The sequence below is a fragment of the Hippopotamus amphibius genome, chromosome 4 (assembly GCF_030028045.1).
Source record: "Hippopotamus amphibius kiboko isolate mHipAmp2 chromosome 4, mHipAmp2.hap2, whole genome shotgun sequence".
Classification (NCBI taxonomy): Eukaryota; Metazoa; Chordata; class Mammalia; order Artiodactyla; family Hippopotamidae; genus Hippopotamus; species Hippopotamus amphibius.
Genome location: NC_080189.1, coordinates 27,365,049 through 27,388,098, shown reverse-complemented (window position 1 = coordinate 27,388,098; position 23,050 = coordinate 27,365,049). Strand labels below are relative to the sequence as shown.

The following is a 23,050-nucleotide window of genomic DNA, read 5'->3' as shown; positions in this document are numbered from 1 at the left end:
AAGCATGAAAGTACAACTGTTCAAGAGTGTTTATTAAAGAAGCATTTGTAAGAGTAAGAAACTGGAAACAACCTGAATGTCTACCAAATGGAAAATGGCTGAATTAATAATGTTAGATTCATATAAAACATAATGCAACTATTAAAAGAATGAGTTTCAGCTGTACAAATTACCCCGGAAAGAGATCTATGATACATTTTTAAAGAAAGCAACTAGTATAGCAGAGTCCAATTTTTGTAAAAAATTTTAAACAGAGGGAAAACTTGTACCTGTTCATACAGAAGTATATATATTTATATAAACATAAAGATGTTGAAGAAATCACATTAAACTGTTAACCTTACCTCAGTGAATGGCCTTTATAAAGGCATGGGAAGGCTACATAGCTTGAAACTGTCACATGTGCTACTTTTGTAATTTAAAAATAACTAGAAAAACCTTTTAAAAGGAGAAAAGAGATTTCAAAAAGTATAATTACAAATTATACTGTCTCCAAATGATTGTCAATTGAAGTAAATTGGCCTCCTAATGGTAGTTCAAGTAATCACAGATCAGGCTAAAATGCTATCACCAAGGTGCTAGGAAGTATGAAGAATTCGAAGGCAGAGAAAATGAAGAAATAAACATGTACAAAAAAATCAAATAGCCTGCATTTGAATCTGACTGACTTTGCCATCAGTTAACAGCTAAGTGACCCTGGACAAATTATATGACTCCCATCACTCAAAGCCTCCGTTTCTTTTCTGTGAAAGGGAAGAACATTATCAACCTCATAGGAGTGCTGTTAGAATTAAATAATAATGACCATAGGCATTGCTTAAGTGCTTATCAAGTCACACATTTTAATAGAAACATGACATAGATTCTAGGTCTCAGAACATACAAGCAAATATTGAGACAAAATGGTAAAGAAAAAACTTTTACAGATTGAGTGTTTTAAAATTTAGATTTGCATAGTCACCTAGTCAGGTAGACAATAATATAAATACACAACCAATTGTCTGTTAATATTTTGTAATTAGGTACTTAATCAACTCAATAAAGCTGGTAAATCTAAAATATGTAAGATCAAAAAATACTTGTGCTACTGAAAATAAAGCAGTAGGAACAAATTTTGTTCCTTTTAGAAACTGACAAGCAAAACAGCTGACTAGGAAATAAATACAGGTTTATAACAAATATATATACACACACATCACCACCACATATATCACAAATCAAGTAATCCCTACCACCCCAACTTGAAAATGTAACTATACAATTTAGGGAGGAGTAATGTTTACCTTTGCATAGGACACTGATAAAGATTTAGCATGCTTCTTTACAATGAATGTGGATTTAACCAAAAAAAAAAAAAAAAAAAAAAAAGATGGAGACAGAGAGAGAGAGAGAGAGAAAGATAGGAAAAAAGAGAATTTATGTTGATAAAATCATTTTACTTAGCAGAAACTAAACTGGCAACATTAAAAGTTGTCCTTACTTATTAGGAGTATGAGATTAATAAATACACATCACTATATGTGAAATAGGTGAACAAGGATTTACTGTATAGCAGATAGAACTATATTCATTACCTTGTTAATAACCTATAACAGAAAAGAAGCTGAAGCTGTACACGTGTAACTAACACAATATTGTAAATTAACTATAGCTTAATAAATTAAAAAAAAATTGTCCTTACTTGAAATATTTGAAAAACTGTCCTCATGTTCTGATTGATATATACCATCTAAACACTGATTGGCTGGCAAATCTGCAGATTCTAAAACCCTGTAATTGAAAGAATATAATTTTTAGTTGCACAAAACAAAGTCAAACAATGATCAGTTTAGCTCTACCCATAGAAACCAAGAGCTCACTGAAATTGTATAAAAAATTCTGTGTATATGCTTCTTCAGTAGGCTTATAGTTTTTAACAGATTGTCAGGGGATTCCAAGAGACCCTCAAATTTTAAAAACCCAAGTCTAGACAGATACAAGTCAAACAGTGGGATGATGAAATACTGCAAATAAGCTGGGTATTTAATGGATGACATTCTAAGTCAGAACAATCTCACTCTAGACTCAAGTAGTGAAATACTATGTGGTTATATATTGCAATATGAGAAATAAAGTAAGGAAATTCATAGGTTACTAAAATAGCTAATTTCACTGATGTCAAAGTCATATTGATTTTAATATATTAAAACTTAGAAAACAGTTATGTCGTTTCAATTTACTGAAAAGGTTATTTTCTATATCTCTTTGAAAATATGTTGAAGACTTTATTTCCCTAGAATACGGGTCAAAGAGTTTCTGCACACATTGCTAGGAAGAATACTTCAAGGAATAGGGAGCTGCAAGGGTAGCAGGATTTAAGGTACTATTCACTTTCTGGGCACACCTAAAAGTTTTAAAAATATGATACCCTGAAATATTTCTAGTACCTATTTTCTCAGTTATATGCACTTTAGGAAGGCAATATTTTTTCCATGGAGGATCAAGTATGTTTGGCATCCTAGACATATACAACAAGTTTTCCAAACTTTAGCTAAGCTCCAGTTTCTACTATGTGTTTCTGTACTTGGAGAAGGTGGCAAATGATAGAAGAACAGACAAAGAGTAGAGGGTGAGCATAAGTAACTATTGGAAAATTTAGACTATAAACCCAGCTCTGCTACTATTTAGCTGTTTGAACCTACAATCACTTGATTTGTTTCTTTTGGTTCATCTATTTTAAAAAATGGATAATGGCATGGAAAGCTCTGAGAATCAATTACAAGGAACCTCTTAGATCCCCCCTCCCCACCTCAGAACAATATTGTCTTAGAAATCAGCTTAATCAATACCTGATTTACAATTTCTAAATAGGTTTATAATATGCTTACTTTTTCAGCTGATCCACATCAGAGTTGCTTTCTGGCAAGACTCTGATTCCCCGACCGTAACTGGTGCCTCCATGGAGATGAAACTCTAGGGCTAAAAATGTTGCCAGGTTCTCTGAACTGACTGACTGAAGTTTGGTGTGCAGGCTGTAAATTCTAAGAAAGCTTCCAACCTAAAAGTAGATGATTTATTACTTAGAAAACGGAGAAAAATGAATTTCTGATAAATATTTAACAACTAATAAGGGGCAAAGACCAATAACCAGGGGTGTTGACCCATCAGAAAGGAAACTGGTATGATATACTGATGTGTACTCAATATCAGCCCCAAGGACACTATATCAAAAACCAAAACGTGTGTATGTCTGTGTACATATACATACATATGCATGTATATATTTTTTCAAATGTAAAGACATATTTCCATTTTAGAGATATTAAAATGTGAAATAAGATTAAGTCTTAGCATTGGCAATATATAGTAGCTAAGAAACCTATTTCCTAAATCAAATTCAAGCCCTCTATTTGATTAAGAAACCTATTTGATTAAGGTTTCTGAAAATAACCTGCTTTAACTAATTTAAAGTAAGATTTAATTAAATATGATCACTAAAACACTCTCACTATGAGAATACTATATAGTATTTTTAAATGTGCTACTATAGCAAAATAATAAATTCTCTCTATTCCACAAGTTCTATGGAAATAAAACACTTGTAACGGACAATTTATGTCTGTACATCACGTGAAACACATTCTATGAGTTCAACTGTAGAATTAAACCAATTATAGTTTTGCACTAAATGTCCTATAGTTAATTTTAGATGTTTTTCTAAACTTTGTCTTAAAATATCAGAGTATTTGATATTCTTTTAATGTAGAAGACTTAAAAAGAGACAGATGTAGAATGTTTATTACAGAAACTGATACCTACTCAAAGGAGTAAGCTATATAACCTAAATCACATTTATTTTTATGAAGAAGGAGTTATAAACAAAAGGAGCTAGTTACCAATTAGGAAATTTAGTTAATCTGTATAAAGCAGCACTCCTGACCACTGATGACTGTGGGACTACCATTCTCTTTTTTCCTACAAGGTCAAGACTGACTAACAGTGGTGAGATTCTGTGTAATAAAAAAGTTACATATGGGGGAATATAAAGAAAGATGAGGTAGGAACCAACCTCCCACCTCTGCTTAGTGCTGTTTCAGTTCATTGTATTGATATTTCTCCTCCTCACCCTATGGATTTGATGGAGGAGAGAAATGGGAAAAATAAGGGGAAAAATGCACACTCGAAACTACTCCTTCATTCTCAAGGTTCGTTTTCCCATCCAATCATGGGTTTTATAAAGAAGTAAGGTATTCAGTCTTTTCTTCTCTGACTTCCACTGATAGAACAGCTGGGGAGCAAGGTAAATTGAGTCAAAGAAGCAAAGCACAAAAAGAAAAAAAAATGACAACAAAACTGATTTTCCTCAGGTCTTCAAAGTAAGATGCTGAAAGAAAATATAAAAGGCTATTTGTATTTACTTTTAGCTCATGCCTTTTGAACATTTATTACTCTGTAATTCTTTTTAATGTACATAATATACAAGTACAGTACATGTATATAATGTATAAAGGACTTAAAGGCCAGATACAAGGAGAAAAATACCATATGCATAAATGAAAAGTTCCAACATTATACAGGTAATTTCCTAATTAATTTTTCTTTAAAACCAACGCAATTTCTACCAAAATCCCCAATGCCTTTCATGGAATTGTAAAAACTGATCTGAAAGTGAATAGTCAAGTTAGTTTTGAAGACTGAACTGGGAGCGAGGGCTTAACTTATGACATATCATTTAAAAATAAAGGTATATAATTAAGACAGGCTGGTATTAATGCAGACACATGCATGAACATGGATAAATCTTACAAATATCATGTCACAGGAAAAAGGCAAATTACAGAATGATACATAACTATGTGTATTTTTCAGACAAAAGTACACACAATAAAAGCATAATAAACATGGGAGTACATACCTACCTACATGTTAGGATAAATAAAGAGGATTTGGGGAGCAAAAAATTGGAATAAGCAAAGGTACAAAGAAGGTTCCATATGCAGAGTTTCATCTCTTAAAATTAAAACTACCTGAAATAAGTGTGCAAAACAGTTAGAAATGTTTGCTTTGGATGGTACACACATGAATATTTGTTATACTATCTTCTGTACTACTGCATTTCATAATAAAACAAATAATATTTTAAAGATCAAGAGAGAATTTTATATACATAGGCTATAAAAATGACAAATTGTTATTTTCAGAAATTCCTTCTGGAGGCAGCATTGTACCTTTTTTAAGCTTGCTAAATATACTATAAAAAGTGCCAGATGCTCTGTTATAATAGAAAAATATATAATAAACAAATAGTCTTGTTGGTAATGTGATAAGATTCCAAAAATACAAGTGAGGGAGTCATAACTAAAAAATTATAAAACACACCTTTAAAAATTGTTATAAAAGCCCATTTTAATACATAAACAATAAAAACAAAGGAAAGCAAACTGGCTATTAAGAAATGACTATTCCTTTAGAAATAATTTAAATATTCCTTATAAAATTTCAAAAATTTCCCCTTAGGTTTAACATTTTTAATAACCTGTATATGTCTGAAAATAACCAAATTATAGTTCTTGGGTCACTGAAGGCCAAACATAATTATAACTATGTATGTTTTACAATTATTTTTAAATTGTGTCAGAATATCTGGCTATTGAAAATACACTGCTTTTGTTTGTAGACAAAAGGTTTAAAATATCAACTCTGTGTGTGTGTGTGTGTGTGTGTGTGTGTAAAATGTTTAGAGAATGAGATACCTTACTTAAAAAGCAAGTTTGTTTTAGGAAAACTGTTAAGGGCAACTTTAGCTGTAAAGTGTATTATATAGAGAATTCAATTATACTGTACTTTATACTCGCCTTAACTGTCCTCTTTATTAAACAAAATAAAAACCACACTTTTTCATGCTCCTATTTAACACAAACGCATGTATTCCATGCATTTCAACATAAACATGCAATTTTAAGCAGTTGTCTTCAAGTGTTGATAAGAATTCATTGGTATCAATATCTGACTCGGGATTTCTTAAATTAATACAAAATGGTTGGTACAGAGGTTGCCTCAGAATAAATAAAATGTGATGTCAATGTACATTAAATAAAAGCCTATAGTTATATTACTTATACACAGAGAAAATTATTTTCACTTTTCTATTACATTGCAGATAAATGTCATGATATCTTTAGAGAAAAATTGCTTACATTCTCTTAATGATGTGTGCTCATAGCACCCTCTAGTGGGTGAGATAAAGCAGACAAAAAAGGAGACGAAAAAAATCTGAAAAAATTTCACAACACTCATTGATTCATTCATTCACCAGAAGACAGTATTTATTTCACCCTTACTATATGGAAAGCACTGTGGTTAGGTGCTGTTCAGGGACAGGGAATCAGGACAACAGAGAGGAACAGAAAGACCTATAGAAGCAGCATAGGGAAAGAGAAGGGAATTAAAGAGTGAAAGTCAATCTAAACTGTAAATCTTTTTCATTTGCAAAAGAACTCTGTATTTTTAAAAGACTTTAGAATTGGCTTTATCATTATATTTATTTTTTGAAATAAACTAATCAATGCAGATAAAATCAGGGAAAACATCAAAAATACATCTTCAACAGTCAATTTTCTGATATGAAACTTATGAACACACTCATGAAGGACTAAAGAGTGAAGTTATCACCTTCCTTGACCCAGACTTTAACCTAATTTAGTGAGTTGGGTGGGCTTATTTGTAACAGAGTGTGAACGTGGAACTGTTTCCTTCTCTAAGGACGTTTATTTGCAAAAAAGAAATTGGGCACTAAAATTTAAATCTAAAAAACTTACAATTCACTTTCACTGTTTTCTTCCTATAAGTAGGCTGTATAACTCCCTAAGGGTAGGATAGAAGCTATTTGCAATAAAGAAAATCATTGCTTTATAATGCTTAAGAGGATTAGCTTTGGAAGCATACGTTGTACATTCAAATACAGGCTTCAGCCAAGTGGTTGTGAAATCATGGCCTTAATCTCTGAGCGCCTCAGTTTTCTCCTTTGTAAAACAGAAATGATGATAGCACCTATTAACACAAGAAAGTGCTAAATACACATGAAGTGCTTAACAAATGTCAATATTATCATCATTATTATTGATGATACCATTCTTTGTAAGAAAGGATACTTGCAAATAAAAGATACAGTAAAATGAAGAAAAACATTCCTTAAATTGTTATCAATAAGCAAGAAGTACCATAATTAAACAGTGTACTTTTTACCTAGAAAACTATATTTCAGAAAGTGAGCGAACTCCAGTAAACTATATGGCACACACAAACAATTTACAATATATTTTAGAGGTAGATTAACAATTTCTTAGACTAATGAGTACAAAGTTAAAGACTGGATTTTATCAAACCAATTAAAAAGCTTACCATTTAAGTTTACAAATACTTTATACATCCTTTGTCATTTTAAAGAAAACTTTATGGCAGAAAAAAATTTTTCTTTCTTATTTCCATAGTAAAATTGGGGACAGCTTTAAGATATTTAGCAAACATTCTTTAACTTTAAAAAGCTTTTCAAGCCATTATAATTTAATATACCTTCTAATAATTTATTTTAAATACACATTTTACAAATTAAAAATTAAAGAAAAAACTAAATTTGGAGTTAATTTCTAGACCTCAAATATCATCTAACATGTGACTTACTCTAAAATTTATAAAAATACAAAAAAGCAAACATGTTTGCTACACAACATCACCTTTAGAGACTTGGCCACTTGAACGTGGTTATCATAGACTAAAATGTCTATCGTCAGATTCTGCAGCCGATGGATGTGGCTTAATTCACCTTCAAGAACAAGGTCTTGTATTAAGACTCTCCAAGATGGGAATGGGGTCCTGGTGCCATCCCATACCTGCACAAGAGGTAGAACAAAAGTTTAACGATCTTTTTGTAAAACTGTGGAGGCTAAAAGAGTTATTTGCTGGTGATATAGCTTAAAAGTAATTAAATGTAGTCCCCCAAATATCTGCTAAACTAAATACGATGTATTATTCTTTCCTGACTGGAAAAGGACTATATACGCATAGGTAATAAATATAAGGAAAAAAATTCAAACTGCTATGAGCTTAGAAAAATTATTAACATACTGTTGAATTTACTTTTATCTTTTTTCTTCTGTGTATTTATAATATATATGTATATATTATACATATATATTCTGTGTATATATAATATATATACATATATATATACATTTTTTTTTCTTTTTACCAAACTGGCATTCTATTCTGCATTTCATGTCTTAGTTTATTTCTGGGCAGTTTTCCAGGTAATTTAAATATTCTTCTAAAATAGGATTTTCAATGCCTTCACACTATTTTACAGTATGGATACACACAAATGTATTAAGCCAATCCCTTTTTGGCCATTTGAGTTGTTTCAAAATTATTGCTATTTTAAATAATTTAGTAATTACCATCTTGTTTATGAAACTTTATAAATATTTCTGCTAATTTTCTTAAGCATAAATTACTAGCTTTTAGGGAACTAATCTGACCTTTGCCCATTTTTCCACTTTGTTCTGATTTGGAAAAGGCCTTTGAAAGTACAGATATGAATATTTTATTTATGTTAGATGTTACGAACACAAATGAATGACAATCACAGGTGCTGGAAAAGGGAAAGGTATGTTGGATTGCTATTTAAGTCACCTTGAGATAAGGATGGGAACAGGAGCCCAGGACAAGTATGCACTATCCCATCCTTAAGACCTGAGCTATCCTGTGCTGTGCTAGGGTTGGAACAGATGAGCTTGAGGCTATGCTATGCTATAAAAGGGCAGGACAAAAGACATTTGGAGAGAGGTGGGGATGTTTCCGTGAGTCAGAAGTTTGGCTGGGCTGGAGTAAACTGGCTATTTAAATAGAAAACACCATATTTCTTTCTTTCTTTTTAACTGTTTTTTTTTAATTGAAGTATAATTGATTTACAATGTTGTGTTAGTTTCAGGTGTTCAGCAAAGTGATTCAGTTATACACACATACACACACACCTTTTTCAGACTTTTTTCCATTGTGAGTTGTTATAAGATATTGAATACAGTTCCCTGCACTATACAGAAGTACTTGCTGTTTATTTTATACACAGTCATGTGTATCTGTTAATCCCAAACTCCTAATTTATCCCTTCCCCCATCCTTTCCCTTTTGGTAATTGTAAATTTGTTTTCTATGTCTGTGAGTCTATTTCTGTTTTGTAAATAAGTTCATTTGTATCATTTTCTTATTTCCACATATAAGTGGAACATATGATGTTTCTCTTTCTCTGATTGACTTCACTGAGTACTATAATCTCTACATCCACCCATGTTGCTGCAAATTGCATTACTTTATTCTTTTTAATGGCTGAGTGATATTCCATTGTATATATACACCACATATTCTTTATCCATTATCTGTTAATAGACATTTAGGTTGTTTCCATGTCTTGGCTATTGTAAACAGTGCTGCTATGAACACCGGACATGTCTTTTCAAATTAGTTTTTGTCTTTTATAAATATATGCCCAGGAATAGGATTTCTAGATCACATGTTAACTCTATCTTCAGTTTTTTAAGGAACCTCCATACTGTTCTCCATAGTGGCTGCACCAATTTATATTCCCACCTTCAGTGTAGGAGGGTTCCCTCTTCTCCACACCCTCTCCAGCATTTGTTATTTGTGGACTTTTTAATGATGACCATTCTGACCAGTGTGAGATGTTACCTCATTGTAGTTTTGACTTGCATTTTTCTAATAATTAGTGATGTTGAGCATCTTTTCATGTGCCTGCTGGCCATCTGTAAGTCTTTAGAGAAATGTCTATTTAGGTTTTCTGCCTATTTTTTGATTGGGTTGTTTTGAAAACACCACATTTCTAAACAGGTGTCTGCCCCTGTCAGATTACAGAGGAAGTACTGAACAATGCTGGTGACAGTGCTAAGTTTTAAATAAACAATCACAAGTTTGTGTCACTCACTGTTTCCTAAATTATTCAAAGAACCAGGACAATCACTCTGGGAGTAGTAACACTATATCACAAACAGTTTTCTTCACTTGGAAGTTGTTCTCTCATTTTGTGTACATGTTTTTGAGACTTTAAAATGGCTTCACAAACCAATCCACGAGTCTCCTGAATAAAGGGTTGAAGGAGTAGACTAGAAGTCAGACTTTATTTTGAAATTCTGGAACTTTTGTAATCTTGTATCAAAACTCAATTTGTTAGGAATTTGCATATTATATACAGATCTAATTCTTTTTTTCCAAATAGATATCACCATTTAACAATTTTCCTTTGCCAATTTGAAATGTTAATGTTATTTTTATTATTATAACAGCATGGGGACAAGAGAGGAAGTCAAGGAGAGAAACTTTTTGCTACATATCATTTTCTACATTTGATATTACATATCAAATATCTTTTAAATTTCTGGGCAATGTTAAAATTACCTGTTCAAAAATTAAATACCTTATTAAAATACTACCTCGTACTTTCTATGGTTCTGTTTGTTACTTTTTCAATTTCTTGACTTGAAAAATGATTCTAATATGCTATGCTATTTTCTTCTTTCTTTGTTCATGAAGAAGACATTTAAGGCTCTAAAGTTTGTTTTTGAGTACATTTCCAGCGATAACCTTTAATCTATTCTAATTAACATTACAGTCTTAATAATCTATAAGCAAAATTAATTTCTTTTAGAAACAGTATGTGGGGCAGATTTACTAGAATGATTAAAATGAATGTACTGTAGTTACTAATAAAGAGCCCAATATTAGTATCATGTCTCAGTTGAGACAGGAAATAAATATGCTGTATTTCATGCTGACCAGAACTCATTTGGAGTAAGCTCTGGCTCCTTTTGTTTTCAAAACAATATTTTAAAAAATTATTTCTAGTTTGCGTTGGGAAAATCAACTTCAGAAAAAAAAAATCACTTAAAATTTGATTTCCTATAGATAAAATGAGTAAAATATTGCTACATATTCCTCTCAATATATTTTTGCTATGTGTATAGTAAATTTTTTAGTGTATAAATGGAGATGCATTAATCACTAAAGAATATTGTGAATTTCTATATCAATAAGTATGTCTACAATGTCATTTTATAGTCACAGACTATTCCATAATACATAAATGACAAAATTCTCTATTGCTAGTATCCAAGTTTTTCCTGATTTTTGTTACCGCAAGAAATATAAGAATACATATTCCTTTAAAGGCATTTTCACACATTTTAAATTACTACTATAAAATAAATTTATGAAAATAGAGTTGTTGAGACAAAAGTACAGATATGGAAACTTTTGAGATTTCTTTTAAATTGTCCTTGAGAAAGTCTTACTACTGTAATTTCTTACATTCACTTCTGAATGCTGTATTTTAAAATAATATCTACATGAAAGCTGTCTTTACTTATCTGAAAAGGCTATCTATAAAAATGGGATGCATGCATGTTTTCTTGCTTGAGAAAGAAAATGTAGATTTAGCCACATCAGCTGAAAGGTGGCAGGTTTTATCTTAGAATTTAAGAATTTACTCTTGACACAGCAGCCAAAAGACAAGAGAATACTTCTCTGCACAGCAGATTCTTTGTCATTGGAAATGTTCAGTGATTAGCAAATGCTCATTTGTTAAGTATGTCACTCTGGGCATAGAGTATATCTTGCTGACCTAAGATTCCTTCTCATTTTGTTTGGATGATTTTATGTTGCTTTAGCTTCAGTTTTGTCATACTTATTTATCCTTTTTTTATAGCATGCATTTACTTTTTCAGAATATTTCATGTGTATTCAAACAGGTGCTATTTTCAACTTCAAATACTTCATATTTTATTCAATAATGTCTTTCTTCACTATTCCTTAACATGGCAAGGTATAACTGATGATAACACTAAACTCCAATATTTGTCCAAGTGCTACTGTACACCATTTTCTGTTCCATCGTTCCAAAGATTCAGAACCTAAAGAAATAACCACAGAAGCAGGGCTGAAGCAGTATTTGTTTAAATGCATCCTGCCTAGGCAAGCTGGAGAGGATGGTATCAGATAACTGTCTTCTCCAGAATCTAGTCATGAATAAATTGGGATAGGTGTAAACAAAGATGAGATGGGTGTTATGTCACTTTTTTTCCTGTAGAGTTAAAAACAAAACAAAATATAAGAAGAAAAATAAACACTTCAAAATCATCCATGATCTACCAATGAAGCAGGCAGGAAGAGAACCCAACATCAATGGACCAAGAAGGCAAATGAGTGAGAAGAAAGGCTACATCTAGGCAGGGAAACAGAAATATGCATTCTTAGAACTGCAGTTTAAAAACAGCAATAGAAAACATGGGAAGAGAACCCAAAATCAATGGGCCAAGAAGGCAAATGAGTGAGAAGAAAGGCTACTTCTAGATAGGGAAACAGAAATATGCATTTTTAGAACTGCAATTTAAAAATAGCAATAGAAAACAACTCATTTTATAAGTGCTAAAATAAATACATAAATACAGCATAAACTATACTACATTTAAAACATAGATCTGATATTACTATTTTTCTCTAGAAGTGTAGGATAAAGAACAGAAGTTCAAGAGTAAAGTTGCATGGAAATACAGGCTCATTAAAAATGGTTAGATTTTAAGTTCTTAATACACAGTATGCATATTTATTCCATCAGAATGCTGAAATATAAGCTCTTTATAGGCTTACAGGTCATGCTAACTTACAATACAATTTCAAGTATTAAAAAATATCTACCTTTAGGGACTTCCCTGGTGGTGCAGTTGTTAAGAATCTGCCTGCCAATGCAGGGGACCCAGGTTTGAGCCCTGGTCCAGGAAGATCCCACCTGCCTCGGAGCAACTAAGCCCATGCACCACAACTACTGAGCCTGCATTCTAGAGCCTTCGAGCTAAACCACTGAGCCCGCACGCCACAACTACTGAGGCTGCATGCTGCAACTACTGAAGCCCACGTGTCTAGAGCCTGTGCTCTGCAACAAGAGAAGCCACTGTACTGAGAAACCTGGGCACCACAATGAAAAGTAGCCTCCGCTCGTCACAACTAGAGAAAGCCCGCGCGTAGCAACAAAGACCCAACACAGCCAAAAAAATAATAAATTAAAAAAATATATATCTACCTTTAGAAGAAATGATGCTCCATCCACTTCTGCTTTGCCCAAGAGCTGACAAGTCAGGTCAAAATACTGCATTGGCTGGACATCACATAATTTCACTAATGTTGAAGAAGGTGAAATATGAGTAGATGCCCAAACACGTAAGGCTTCTACCATTTTGCGGTCCTCAGCTGTAAAGCTAAAACACTTGCTTGAAGTCCGAGGTATGACAGGAGCTCCCAAAGTTCCCTCAAATGTCAAAGATGCAAAGCCAGAGCTGGTGATACCCTGAGTCTCCTTTTTATATACTTGGATCTAAGCAAATGGCAAAGTAGAAAACAAAACAGAAACAAAACAGGTTACTGATGCAGAATCTAGGAACTGCAAACACTTGCAAGATTAAAAATCTTGCCAGCATAGTTAATAGAGGACATAATTCTTTAAATATTTCATTTAATTAGCATATGAAATTATAAAATCTACTGGGCTATATTATATCAAAATCCACAAGCACCATGTAAACTATAGAATACTATGCAAAATTTTTATTTTTTAAGAGCTAGGTGGTAGCCTCCCTAATACTATCAGGCTTGCACTTTTACTAACAATACATTTATTAGGTTTTTTTATTAAGGTATCATTTATAAAAGGAAAAAATAAGTAACAACTACTTATGAATATTATAGAGAAAACAAGAACACTTAAAATATGAGTTTGAAGTGACTAAAGTACAGCTGAGGCTAAGGTTTCATCAATCTGAGAGAGCTGAGGCTCAGTTATAAGATGCACATGCATTTATGACTGTTACATCTTCTTCATAAAGCAACCCTTTCGAACTTATGAAATCCCTTTTTTAGTATCCTGTAATACTGTCTGATATTAATATTTACATATTTATTGGAAATTAGAAAATACAGTGAACTGGAAGATATTTAGGCTGTGATGTGTTAAAACTTGTTGGATATAACTAAAGTAGTACATAGAGAAAAATGTATAGAAATAAGTGAATATTTTACAAAAGAAGAAAGGTTAAAAGTCAGAAATTTAGCCTTCTATCTCAAGGAGCTGCACAAAGAATATCATCTCAAATCCAAGGAAAGTAGAAGAAAACCATAGTCAAGGTAAGAGAAATAGAAACATACAATAGAGAAAATCAAAGTTAAAAACTGGTTCTTTGAAAAGTTTAATAAAAATGATAACCCTAGAAAAAGACTGATCTGGAAAAAAAGAGAAGACACACAAATTATAATATCAGGACTGCAAAAAAGCATTTATCATTACAAATCCTATAAACACCTAAAAGATAAGCAACATTATGACCAACTTTATATCAATAAACTTGACAATCTGGATGAAGTAGATAAAATCTTCTAAAAATTAAATATATCAAAGCTGATAGAAAAAAATTAAAAAGTTGAGTAATCTCATTCCTCCTAAAGAAATGTTAATTCATTAATAAAATCTATCAATACAGATATCACCAGGCTCAGAGAGCTTTACCAGTGCATTATTCTAGGCATTCAAGAAAAAAAATCCAGTTATCTTGCACAAACTCTTCTAGAATTGAAAAAGAGGGCACATTTCCCATTTTCATGAGGCAGCAAAACTTTAATTTCAAAATTTGTCAAAGACATTATAGGAAAAGAAAATTACAGACTATATACAAAACAGAAAAATTATAAATGACTTCGAGAAAAACTTAGGAGCCATCTTCATAAAGTGAGTAGACAAAGAGTTCTTAAACAGGCAATTAAAAAGTACTGACCATAAAACAAAAGTTAATAATGTAGCCTATATCAAAATAAAGAACTTCTCTTCATCAAAAGATAGCATTAAGAGGATAAATAGGCAACCCATAGAGTGGGAAAAGATATTCACAATCCATATGCCTGACAAAAGATCTGTAGCCTAAATATATGAAGAACGTTCACAAATAATTAAGAAATGGAGTTAAAAATCCTATAAAAAAATAGCCAAAGACTCAATGGACACTTCATACTTCAGAAGACATACGAAATTTAAAAGGTTCTCAATTTCATAAATTTTCAGGAAAATTCAAGTTAAAACCACAATAAGATATTAATTCCTACGCAACAGAATGGTTAAAATGCAAAAAAATGCAAAATATCAAGTGCTGGTGAAAATGTGGAACAACTGGAATTCTCTTATATCATGAATGGAAGTGTAAGTTGGTAAAAACCACTTTGGAAAACTAAAGGTAAATATATGCACAGCCTTGAACTCAGGAATTGTACTCCATGTATACAATCAACTGAAATGCATATATACCTATGCATTATATAATTATATGATATACAATTACATAATTATATATAAATGCATATATTATATATTATGTAATTTTATATATTCAGTAAAATATATGTACTAGGCTGTTTATAGCAGCATAACAGCCTCAAACTGAAAACCACCTAAATGACCAACAGAATAAATATGTAAATTCTGGTGTATTCAAGCAATGGAATACCATTTAGCAGTGAAAATCAACTATATGCAGTTATATAGCTGAACTACACAAGCATAAGCCAGACATTAAAAAAAATAAAACAAAAAACAAACAAAAAAAAACCTAGAGTGTATTCCCCTTATATAATGAAGAAATATAGATGAAACTAATATATGTGGTTAGAAGTTATGCGATTATTCTCTTCTGGGGCTGGGGAAAGTGTGAAAGACAACCCTGGGTAGGGGTACAAAGGAAGTTTCTAGAGTGTTAGTTACATGAACATGCTAACACTGTGAAAAGAGAGATGTACATTTTACTTCAATTAAACAATAGCAAGAATTACAAATACAGTTGGCCCTTGAACACGGGGGTTCGGGGAACCAACCATCTGTGCAATTGAAAATCCCCTAATTTACAGTCTGCCCTCTATCCCCAGTTCAGCATCCATGGATTCAACTGACCATGGGATCTTACAGTACTGCAGTGTTTACTCCTGAAAGCATCCGCACGTAAGTGGACCTGCTCAGTTCAAAACTGTGCTGTTCAAGGGTCAACTGTACTACAGGAAACAGTAGTGGAAGAAATAAGCTATTTTTTTGAAGTCTGGATAAGCCTGCAGTATAGTGCTACAATAATAATATTTCTAGTTCTCTTTATCTTTAAGCAAATGTTCTCCACTATTCTCCTATTCTAAGGGAAAAGGCAGTAACAGAGCAAGAAAGGTATTTACCACCATATCTAAGACTAGAACACACCTGGGGTACTGCACTCATTTATGATCATCAGTAACCATGAGGACCACAGATAAACTGAAGCATTAGAAGAAAAGACAACCAAAATAGTGAAGGGGCTGCGTGGAAATCCACGTAACAAGAGCAAAACACGAAGGGACTGAAATGTTTAAAACCTAAGAGACTGAAAATATTAAAGTACTGAAAAGCTGCTCTTTAAAACATCACATACTAATAGTTCTGCCTTTTCATTAAATGTTTTTTTACAGAATGCAACTAGAATGCAATTGCGGCAACTAACACATTTCTGTGGAAGGAGGTCAAGTAGTTTGTTCAAATGAAGAGGTTTCCTAATGTAAATCATTTGAAGTCTGATACTACTTACATTTCTTCTTATCTCTTGAAATGCCTGATGTCATGTTCTAACAAAGCAACTGCATAATTAGTGCTTATTAGCTTTAGTGAACAATACAGAGTTCTCTTCAAACAAATGTAAGTTCTAAACAATATGAATTATACCTTCAGCCTGTGAAAGCGAACAATATCTCCATTTTTATAAATCATTGGAAGGGCTTCATAATTTCCACTAAAGAACAGGCAGGTTAACTTTACATTTGTCTGGTCCACAATTGTAACAACTGAGCAATAATCTGGAAAACACAAACATATTTTACCTGAGTTTTTGTATTTCAAAGCATTTGATGAAATAAGAATAATATTAAGTTCAAAACACCAAATAATTTCTCTCTTTAATTAAGTCTTCTAAGAATAGGATCAAAACATAAAGAAATTTTCTTGTCTCTCAAAATGCACTGCCAAATTATTTGGCAAGTGTTCCACAAAAATTCATTTTAGAAAGTTTAATAAGACAAAAATAAAAACCTTACTTAATATAAATTGTCTGGAGGTGCAATAACTTATTACCTCAAAGTTTATAAACCATGAAGGAGATAAACATATTTAAATAACATAATTTATAAAATAAACAATTAAATTTAAGAGTGAAAACAAAAAACTAGAAGATATTTACAGCAAATGTGATGAAGAGTCAATATACTACACAAAGATACTATGAAAACTGGTTTTAAAACCCAGGATTTTAAAGAAAATATGAAACTCAAGTGAACAATTCATAGAAAATTATATAATAACTCAAAAGGGAAAAACGATTTGCTAGTCATCTATAAAAGGTAAAAAATTAGAACAAGAGAGGTATTTCATACAATTTAAACTGGCAAAAAAAAATTTAATGATAGTTGGGTTGCCATAAAACAAGTAACTAATAGATGCCACCTTTTAATATACATGTTTCAGAAAATTGTACACTAAGAATACATGTTGAATTCCCTCCTTCTCAGTACTATACCCATGACAATATAGACACAGAAGAGGATGAACCCAGAACAGTGACAGGAGAATAGAAGAGGGGAGTGAAGGAGAGGGAGAGAAGATATCAACGTATTTCAGGAAGTCAGGGAAGTAAATGGTTAAGGGATCAAATGGACAGAGGAGAATACATCCAGAAGATACTCTAATGCAGCTATAGCAAAGATGGGAGCTATTGGGATTAAGCGTGACAGTGAAAAATTGAGCCAAAATCAGGACTAATGAAAAGTTTACACATAGAACAACTGTTTCAATGACCACTCATCCTAATACCTACTCCCCTTGAAAATGACTTCGGGTAGGCAGGTAGGGTATCTCAGTCTTTAACCTTAACCCCTTCCTGGAACACAGGCTGTTTTCCAAGAAAGTTTCACTGATAGACCAGGAAGTGGTAAGGCTCCTAATGAGGGTGTTAGCACACAGAATAAATCCATCTGCATTATTACAGGAGGTGGGCTACAGCCAGATAAAGGGTCTCTTCCCACCCACTTTACACTGACACTTTCAATCAATGTGCCCTATGTAAGTACTATTTGTGTTTATCAGATTTCCCATTCAAAACAGAGATCAAGTTGAAAAAACAAACTCATTATATACAAAGGAAAGGAAGCAAATGTCTACAACCTAAAATAAACCATACCTACACTTGTGAATGTAAATATAATTACCAGACACAGGACAACAATGGCTGGCTGGCTGGCTGGCTGGCTGGCTGGATGGATGGATGGATGGAAGGCAGGAATGGGGAAGCGAGGAAGGAAGGAAGGGGGAAGGAAGAAAGGGAGAAGGAAGAAAGGAAGGAAAGGTGGAAGAGAAGAGAGGAGGAGAAGAGAGAAAGGGGGAAGGAATTGGGGGAGAGGCAAGAGAGGAAAGGAGAGGGGAAAGGAATGGAGGGCAAGAGGAAAAAGAGAAACCTGATTCTGTGAGGAGGGGACAATAATTAATTCAGAGAACATAAAAAACCTTAAAAACAAAACCTTAATAAGCATCTTCAAAAAGAGTAAAAAGATATTACATCCTCGTCTCTTGATATACAGGATCTACTGGACCCAATTTTAGTTTTGGAGTTTCCATTTTCAGTAATTCAATTTGTAAGCAGTGTTATTTCAGGACATTTTTTTCTTCTTTAGCTGTCTTCCAAAGATTAAAGATAAATTTTACTTATTTTTCAACAGAATAAAACACATTCTTGCTTGTAATTATCATATGGCTCTATTGTACCCTTTAATAAATCTAAGATACATTATGGAAACTTAGTCATCTGTTTCCCTTTATCTCAAAATATTTTGCTATTTCATTATCCTGTTATTTCATCATTACTCCTATCTGTGCTTAAAAAAGACTAAATTAATTTTTTAAATGGAAAAATGTGAGACTTGCCTAGAAGACTGATGCAAGAGTGAAATGAATCATCCCTACTGCACTGCACTGCTCAATGTGTTGTAACACCTTTCAAGAAGATATAAACCAAGTTTGAAAACTATCTTTGAAGTTTCTTCTTCAGCTTTAAGAATTCAGTTAAGAATTCAGAACTGATTTTTTTTTTTTTTTTTGCCAATAGTCACAGAAGAAAACTGACAGAGGAAGTCCTTTAACCATTACTAGGTGAATCAGAAGCTGAACACGAAGACAGGCAGCAGCACATTAGACACTGTAGGTAATGATGAATGTACTTTGAATAAAACACAAATGCTCTGAAGGTTTTAAGTTTCATATAATTTCATGACAGACCAAACACAAGGGCAAAGAGATCACTAGTCTAATGAAATCCAATTCAGGTACATGTGATCAAACTTGGTGTTTTTACATTTTTGTTTCCTGACAGCTTCTGTAAAATAACATAGCACAGATTTATTTGTAATAGAATACACAAACTCACATTTCACATTTATACCAGAGAACTATTTACTACTTATGTTTATAGTGTTATTCTAAGTTGCAGTGATTCTGCATTACTCCTTTCATTTTAAATGCTTCACAACGAGCCTCTTTTGTAAATTGGGGATACAATAAACCAATAAAACTGCAAATTTAGTAGGCATAAATAACAATATTTGAATTTAAATGTTAGCCAGGATGAACTGACAGAGCCCAGTCTTTATAGCATGTACATGATATTGAAGAATGGAATAACTGGAAAAACAAAACAGAACAAAACTGGGGCTTTGGTTTAAAAAAAAATCAGGCTTAACCTAAATTTCAAAATATTGAAAACTGTCTCATGGTTTTGTTTTTCCTGGAAAATGCCATCCTTCCCAAAGATGACTTGATATACTGCAAAGGACTCCAGAGCACACTTTGAGAAACACTGTGTAGGCCCACTATCTAGAGGGTCTAATATAGGGTCGCCATTTGCTTTTGCAGTATCTTTGTGCAGATTAGAAAAGACTCCTCTTTCTCAAATAGAAATACTGTACAACCTAAACCGTTTTACAGAGGAATTTTACTGTGCCCAAGAGAGTAGCAGCCTTGGCACATACATTCTGGCCTTTTTATACAAACCCTCAAAAACAGGATCATGTGCCACCTGCAATGCAAACATCTGTTCTCTAAGCCCTTCCTCCTCCCCACTCTGCTTCAAGTGTCTGCGTCAGGTCCAGAGTAAGGTGGGACGGGACTGCCGAGAGAGAGAGAGACGTTACCTCAGGGGATTACCCAAAGAGCAACACAACAGGTATGTGTGCCAGGGTGTGTGTGTGCATGCCCAGAATTCTGAGTGGGTACAAGGAATGGTTCTACGTGCTGGCGTAGATTTATGTAGAGGAGGGCATTCCCCAGCTGCATCAGGACTTGGCCTGAAATCTACACAGGTGTGCTTTCATCTAAGTGACTCCAGGTGGATGAAAATGGCATCTCCTTAGACGGTGCACATGTGTGCACTGCATACCTGAACTATCACATGCTAAGTCTCTGTTCCTTCCTTTCTTTCTCTTTAATTGGAAGTGTAGTACTTCCAATGTAGTACTACCGATGACTTCTCAAAAGTATAAGCTAAAGAGACTCACCTGGTGCTCAAATCCTTTTATAAAATAAGATTCTATTAACAAAGAAAGAAAAAAAGAGAATCTTTCCATAGAGCAAGAGCTTCCTTGAAAGCAAAAACATCTATACTTGCATACATAGATAGAATGATATATTGAGAATTTGGAGGCAAACAAGACAATTCAGTAAGGATCTTAATCGTGGTGGGAGCAGAGTGAATGTCATGCAGCAGTAGAATCACCATAGATACTAACTATAGGCTTGCATAGTTTGAATAAACCTCTCTAGAATTTAAATCTTAGGAATTCCCTCCACCACCACAGAATGCCAAATACCTCAGTGCTGGTTAGTACTTTGTATTTTAGCAGCAAGGAACCCTATTTAGTCTCTGCTTTATTGTTTTCCAATCCAATTAAAAAAAATGGTACATAATTTAATCTAAAATTTACTGAGTGTCTGCCTAGTGCTAGATATACCTATTATTCAGGAAGAATATTAAATGAACAAGGCACGGCACCTTCTCCTATGAAGTTTACATTTTCCTTATATTGACTTACATCCTGAAAAACTAACGCTACAATCTCAGCTTGTGTGTTGTTTTATATGCAAACATTTTTTTAGTATACAGAGTTTATACTCCCTGTACATGCAATGATTCATCATAATGAAGGCAGAATTAATGATCCAGATGACATTTTCTAGAAGAACTGGAAACTGACATTTAAGCTTGGCACTGGATAAACAGACAGCCTTAAGATGGCCCTGGATCCTTGATGAGCAATACAATAAGCATTCATATTTTAGAAAAGTGGTAAAAACAAAAGGTTTTATAAAATTCATACCCAACCTTGTAGTTCAAAACACAAGAGACCTTAAATTTCAAATCATGACTGAAGTTTAACCAGAGTCTGAAATTGTGTTTAATGTTAAAGAATATTATATTTTGGTAAAAGATATTTATAGTTCTAAATATAGTTTGGGGTTATCAAATAATAATAATGTGAAAAATGAAATGTCAATATTCCAAATTATTTTATAGAAATGGAATAATGCACTTTATTTCTCAGATAGAAAACAAAACCACACCACTTATGTTAAGCAAGATATCTTATTCCCAGGCCTATAACTAGGGAGAAATTACGTTATTTTGCAGTCAGCAATTACTAAGGGCTTATTATATGCCAGGTAGTGTGCTAAGCAATTTATATGCACAATCTCCCTGAATTCTTAGATAGTTGTATGTAGCAGTTTACAAACAAGAGAACTTAGTTTCTTAAAAAGTCTAGGTAAGGTACCAAAGCGTGAATGTACATATAACATAGCCTATCTGACTCTTGTTTTTTCTTTTAACCAGAACACCGTACTGTTTCCATGTTGCATGCTTTTTTTAAAACATCAACAATAATCCCAAACAAAGTAAAATATTATGCTTAAAATTGTGATGGAGGCTTGAGAGTTTTTCTAAGTAGGCAAAATTATACTGTATCTTAACTTTGTATTATTTACTATTTCATGCATTTGTCTTGAAACATACTAGAGTTCACTACTGAAGAATTAACATATTATAATGAAACTTCACCTATAATTTACTCCAGAAACATCATAGAAACCCCACAAACATCAAAGAAAGATTCTTCAATAATTCATTCTTATGAGGCTTATATGTATTTTTACATTCTTTGTAGTAATTATCTTTTGACTCATAAGCTGAAAGAAGAAAAGAAGAAAAGGAGACAAAAAACAGTGTCTCCTGAGGTAACTGAACAAGAGTTAAATCCTAGTGGAACAACAAAAGTAATAAAATATGTACATTGAAGTGTAAGGCTATGCGAAGAGGAGTTAACTGAATTATGAGTGTGGTAAGAGGACAAAAGAGAGAGCACAGTATCACATATCAGGAGCTGGCAAACTATGGCCCATAGCCAAATCCATCCACCACCTGTTTATTACCTTTACAAAGCATTCAATTGAAGTTTTTTTTTAAAAAAAGTTTTTCATATTCATATTCATTTGTTTCTATAAGATTTAATGAAATTACTTAATTAGAATAACAAGTAAAAGAAGTATATAAGATTTGGGAACAGAATTGTAAGAATACAATTCTTGGGAGAATATAGTTCCACTAGTGGGAGTAGAAATGAGCAGGAGCGTTAGGGCTAGTCAATTCCCAGTTACCAATTCCTAGTCGTGACAGCTCAGGATGACAAAAGCATCAGTAACAGGGATTTTACAGATGGAGTGGAGAACGTCCGTTCATTGTCAAATTAGATAAGAAGGGGTTGGTTAAGAAAGTTTCTAATTTAAATAATAACTTAGCTGTGGGAAGACACCCAATGTGTCATGAAATAAATTACATACATTTATTGTGTAACAAATGATATATGTGTAC

The 23,050-nt window shown here is 32.9% G+C and overlaps 1 protein-coding gene across 4 annotated transcripts in view; it reads right to left on the bottom strand.

Moving 5' to 3' along the window:
- Positions 1 to 23,050, bottom strand: part of POT1 (protection of telomeres 1) — an 85,385-nt gene that overhangs the window by 25,726 nt on the left and 36,609 nt on the right. For all 4 annotated transcript variants that reach the window (XM_057732390.1, XM_057732391.1, XM_057732393.1 and 1 more), the window contains 5 exons: positions 16,813 to 16,943; positions 13,120 to 13,410; positions 7,713 to 7,868; positions 2,868 to 3,037; positions 1,682 to 1,770 (listed from right to left, as the gene is read on the bottom strand). In XM_057732390.1, the coding sequence (XP_057588373.1) occupies positions 1,682 to 1,770; positions 2,868 to 3,037; positions 7,713 to 7,868; positions 13,120 to 13,410; positions 16,813 to 16,943 (837 nt within the window). The remainder of the gene's footprint in view (positions 1 to 1,681; positions 1,771 to 2,867; positions 3,038 to 7,712; positions 7,869 to 13,119; positions 13,411 to 16,812; positions 16,944 to 23,050) is intronic.